Source organism: Microtus pennsylvanicus, chromosome 2 (assembly GCF_037038515.1).
Source record: "Microtus pennsylvanicus isolate mMicPen1 chromosome 2, mMicPen1.hap1, whole genome shotgun sequence".
Lineage (NCBI taxonomy): Eukaryota > Metazoa > Chordata > Mammalia > Rodentia > Cricetidae > Microtus > Microtus pennsylvanicus.
The window spans coordinates 139,624,453-139,629,750 of record NC_134580.1 but is presented as its reverse complement, the minus strand read 5'-3'; the positions used below and the strand labels follow the sequence as shown (position 1 = coordinate 139,629,750).

The 5,298-nt window shown below is 47.4% G+C and overlaps 1 protein-coding gene across 1 annotated transcript; it reads right to left on the bottom strand.

The window, feature by feature from the left end:
* Positions 1 to 3,172: 3,172 nt before the first annotated feature.
* On the bottom strand, positions 3,173 to 4,945 carry Wfdc13 (WAP four-disulfide core domain 13). Its single transcript, XM_075962870.1, has 2 exons — positions 4,858 to 4,945; positions 3,173 to 3,327 (listed from the first exon to the last, which is right to left on the bottom strand). Exons 1-2 carry the CDS (start codon positions 4,943 to 4,945, stop codon positions 3,173 to 3,175), a joined length of 243 nt encoding a protein of 80 aa, XP_075818985.1.
* Between the last annotated feature and the right edge of the window lie 353 nt (positions 4,946 to 5,298).

Below are 5,298 nucleotides of genomic sequence, written 5' to 3'. Positions count from 1 at the left end.
CAGACACTGAGATCACTGTTCAGTCAGCCAATGTCTTGTGACTTTCATCCTCTTATCTTTCAAAGGTGCAAGGACTATCCATGACTACATCCTGCCCTCTTTCAAGTATTAGAGAACACTTAGCTTGCTTTCATTGACTTGAGTTAATTCAGACAGAAACTAGAGAAATTAACAATAAACTAACCAACCAACCCACTAAACATTTATATTGGAACGTGCACTTTACATGAATATTTAGTGTGTTTGTGTGTGCGGGTGCACACGTGTGTGCGCCTGTGTGCACCACAGTGCACACGTGGAGGTCAGATGACAGCTTGTGGGACTTAAGTTTTTTTCTTCCACCATGGAGGATCCTGGGGGATCAGACTCAGGTTATCAAGTTTGTTTGTTAGTCTTGGCAAGACTGAATCTGCAGACTCATGCCCACTGACCTCCCGTGATTTCTTTATAAAACAAGAATTTTGGATAACAGATTGACTAGACACAGGTAATAACATTCTTGAACTCTGCCAGCGTCCTCGTGAGGGGTTTGCATGCACCATCTCATTTGATCTTCATAATCCACGCTAGGGTTAATTGCTCTTCATCTCTGTGTCTCTGGGGACTGGGAATAGCCCAACATAACTACATCAGTGGAGCCATGCTGGACTGATTCCCAAGAGCGTACTAGGTTCTTACTCTAGTCCCACATCTTTCTGCTGCACAGCCTGGGATTATCTAGAAAGCTGCTGTGCTGGCTGCTGGCCAGGGTGATGCTCCTGGTGTAGCAGGAAGTGCTGGGCTTGGCAGGGGCTGTGAAAAGGTCAAGGCAGCGCTCACACAGCTGCTCTGCTGTGCTAACCTTACCTGCGTTCACATAATATTCTCTCTGTACGTGGTCAGTGAGAGCACTTGGAGCTGAGATACCGCTATTCTTATTTGAAAACTCTGGGAACATCCTACCACCAACAGACCATATACTTGTACATTCAATTTTAAAAAATCCATTTTATTGTTATATGTTTGTGTGCTTGCACACACATATGCATGCATGTACCCATGTGTGCGCAGGTGTCCAAGGAGGCCAGAAGAGGATGTTGGATCCCTTAGAGATGGAGTTAACAGACGTTTGCGAGGTACTGGGATCCAAATCCTGGTCCTCATGACGGAGCAGCAAACAATCTTAACCAATGAGCCTTTTCCTTAGCACAGCTCCTACATTAAAAAAAAAATGCTCTTAACAAAATGCACCAAATGATAAACACCATTTTTATTTTGGTGGTAGAGGGACAGGGAACTTTATTTACCAGCATTTTATTTACTACTTTTTGTAATCTCAGTCAAATGATAAAGGCGACCCCCTTTCTACCTTTTCAAAGAGCAAACACCTAGAACCTGGTCAGAGTGGTATTGTGTGTGTTCTCATCTTTGCAGGGTCTCGTCGGTGACCGTGTCCTTCCATCTGTGCAACCTTGTATCATCCTCACAACATCCTACGGCACAGGTGGCCTCTTTCTCTTTCGCATGAGCAGGTTAATTGTCCCAGAGAGGCACGGTGAGTTAACCAATGACTCACAGAGCATGAAGTCTGACCTCTTGCCCATGGTGCTTGCCCACAGAAGGCTGGAACAGCCTGTTCCTTGGCAAAGCCTCAGGTCTGAGGGTCCTGCAGTCCCCTTAGGCCATGACTCCGCTTCTCTCTGTTGTAGACCATCGTCTGCCCCCAGGGAATGAGTTCAAAGATGGACCCAGTGAAGTGAAAAATGGGGGAGCTGGCAATCTGGCCGCCAAGGAGGCTGTTCTGGCCTTGTGAGAATGCTGGTGGTTTGGGGGAATGCGGGGAGAGGAAGAGGAGGTCTCCCACAAGGAGCCAGGAGACCCTTACCCTTATGCAGTGCACTGGCGAGCGTGGCTCGAATGTCAAGCATGCGGAGTAGTCTTGAGTCTCTTGTATCTGTAGAAGAGAAATATTTGCACCTCTATTGGCAGTCAGTCTGTTCTCAACGCTGTAATTCCTACTTCCTATCAGTCCCACTTGAAAGTAGAACATGAAGCTGAGCTCTGCTGCAGAAAAGGAGGAGGAGGAGGAGGAACTAAATGACAACAGTGTCATCTTTTTTGTGTCTTTGTAGTCTAACATTGAATGGTTGAAAGATGTGGCATTTAATTGCACGGGCTAGTCTTTGCAGAGAGAACTGGTCATGGGACCAGTAAAATGTATGGGACACTAAATATGAGGCGAGTGACTGCTTCCAGATAACTTGTGGCTTTGATTTTCGTGCCATTGTCATCATCCTTGTCTTAATGATGGGAAAGTTTATTCAGAGAGGGGCTAATTCATTTGAGATCACCCAGTTAAGACATGGTAGATCCAGGACGGGCTCCCAGGTATTTGACTCCAGATCTACATTATCACTCTGCACATAGTAGATGCGCTGGGCATTTGCTCAGGGCAGGGAACACAGCAAAGAGCGAGGCATTTGGACCCTCTCTGAAGACACTGAGTGGTTAAATCTCCCACTGTGGGTCACTGATTCTTCCTGTGAGACATGGACAAGTAGGGCCTTCATCTGTTCATGGAGAAAAGAAAGGAAGAAGGAAAGAGGAGCTCTCTTAGAGAAGGCATCGGGCGTGCCTCTATGAGAGGGGCCGCGGTATCTCATCAGCACCCTGGAGTCTTTTCTCCACCCCAGAACCCTTCCCTTTGGAATACTCAGGGCTGATGCACATGCCTAGTCTGTCAACCATAGCCCTCCTGGAGCTGACCTCCTGAGTCTGAGAACATCGAGGAACAGGGGACAGTGTCTGCTAAAAGGAGGGGAAACAAAAACAGAACAGATAGATTTGTTTTGGGGATTTGGTGCCACTTGTATGCCCAGATACATCACTCCAGGCAGATGCTGGGATGAAGGCAGAGTCTGGGAAAGGGGTTCAAAAGAGAGGCGGAGGCAGTTGGGAGTATGTTCAGAGAGGTAGGGGCAGGGGAAAAGGCTTGTGCAATTTGAGGAATCTCTCTTAATTAGAAGTTTTGTGAAAATTATCCTTGGAAAAGACAGAGATAATGTTGGCAATACAGCAATAACAATAATGAGACTAAAGGAAAAAGGAGGAAGAGACATCACAGCCATGGGCCAGAGGTGCTGCTGTTGGCCTCTGCCGGCAGCTCTGGTGCCTAGGCTGGGAGAGGAGACCCTTACGTGTTTGGCAGTGGGGCTTTGTTTGAGGAGCAGACTATCCCACAGAAGGCAGAACAGCACTGGAGATTTTCTGGACATTCCTCCTGCTGCGTACAGAAGGTGTTGCAGTCTTCAGGTTCGGATCTGCAGGGTGGAGGTTCCAAGATATACTCTGGAATGGAGAATAGGCAAGAGTGTCCAAAAGAACAGGCAGCCGCTGCCTCGTTTCTCCCGTGTGCTCTCCAGGGATGGAAATAGACTTTGCTTCTAGCTCCTGTCTTTCTCTGCGTTCTGGTCAGTGAATTAGGGATGGATATCTGACCCAAGAATATTTGGTTGAATTCTGAACTTATTGTACATCCACGATCCCTGCAGATCAGATGCAGGGTCCCTGTAGACCCTGGTAGGGTCCGTTTCAAGGATATGGATGTGTATGTATGTGTGGCAAGCCAAAACAAAGCAAAACAAAAGTGGTATTGGCCACCTAATCCATAAGAACTTATTGTGTGGACTTGAGAAAGTCTTTTAACCTCTCCTTAAAGATTTAGACTAGAGTCAACCAAACATAGGCCGATTGTTATGGAGGAAGACTAAACAGAAGGTAAGTTTGGTGTAACCATGAACCCAACAAACTGCAAGTGCTGGATCAGAGAACTGGGACCCAGTTCAGTTGAGTTCTCAGAATGACCTTTTCCATGATGAGATGGGTAGGAATTTCAGAATGGGATGTCAAGATTGGGCTTCTCCTTTTCCTCCCAGAAGCTCTGCAAACAGAACTGAGACTCCCCCAAAACATGAGCTAACAGTCATATCATTTTCCTGAGCCCCAAATACAGAAGAATGCACACATGATAATAGCACTCTTCCTACTGTGTAGTGGCCCACAGTCATTACTGCCCTGGTCAGGTTAAACTGGGCAGCAGTGGCCAATGAGACAGACTCGTCTATACTCGTCTGTGGATACTAGTCACTGGTGATTGTGCAGTGCCTCTGGATTTTACATAACAAAAGTGAAATAAAGGGGGCGGTAGTGGCGCACGCCTTTAATCCCAGCACTCGGAAAGCAGAGGCAGGTGGATCTCTGTGAGTTCAAGGCCAGCCTGGTCTACAAAGGGAGGTCCAGGACAGGCTCCAAAGCTACAGAGAAACCCTGTCTTAAAAAACCCAAAAAAAAAGTGAAATAAAATGCAAAGTTCCCCTTTCCTCCCTCCCCACATATCCTCCAAGACCAACGTTACGCAGACTGGATCTTGATTTCCACCTACTTCATTGTCCTGTCTGTCTTGAAGCTTGTAAAGTGGGACCCAACATCCCCAATGGAGCCAGAGACAGGGAAATTAGTCAGGAGGGTGAGGCTGACATTTATTGTAACTACCATTTTGTGGGAAGTTTCGCGGTCTAATAAGAGTGCTCCATGGAGAATGTGCCAGCTCATTTCTCCCTCCCCCTGTCTCTATATCATTATTTATATTATGAGGTTACATTCGAAAAACCCAAACCCATTTATCTGGAGGGTTTGGAGCCAGGCAATAAGGAAGCAGAGCCGAGCTTCTTGCCTGAATTGTCGGACTATAAAGCTTGGACCCTTGAACGTGGCACAATTCTGTTCACTGAGAATTTTTCTACATGTCTTCCCCGAGACATTCTCTCTTCCACGGGAGCGAACCCCTTCCCTCCCCTGGAGCCCAAGCCCAGCACCTACTCAGAAAGTATTGCTTGGGACTTCCAGACACCAGCTGGGGTGCAAGGCTGAGCACCAGCAGGAGCTGGACAGGAGACACAGGTGTCATGGTGCTGGAAGGACAGGTGGTAAGTCCTGGCCGAGGATGGCTGGTTTTGCCCAGACCCTGCTGTGAGGAGAAGAGAGGGAAACAGGCTCTGGGATGGCTGCTGGGATGGCCCTTTGTTACAGTCAAGCGGAGCCAGCAGGACCCAACCATCTCCTACACCTCCTAGCCCTGCCCACTACAGGGGCAGGTCCTGTTCCTAGATTTGCTGTCTTATCCTCTTCACATGGAACTTAAATCTCTCTCTCCCTCTCTCTTTTGTTTGGATCTGTAACTAGTTAGTCTACCACATTCTTCCATTGCCTATAATCTTTCTAGTACATTCTCCCTGTGTGTGGCTGGTCTCTTCAAACTCA

What these genes read in the sequence shown, in the direction of transcription:
- Wfdc13 (XM_075962870.1), bottom strand. Translation starts at nt 4,945, where the DNA reads ATGACACCTGTGTCTCCTGTCCAGCTCCTGCTGGTGCTCAGCCTTGCA. An exon ending in TCCCAAGCAATACTTTCTGA is followed by an intron (nt 3,328 to 4,857) that starts GTAGGTGCTGGG and finishes TCTCCATTCCAG; the next exon opens with AGTATATCTTGGAACCTCCA.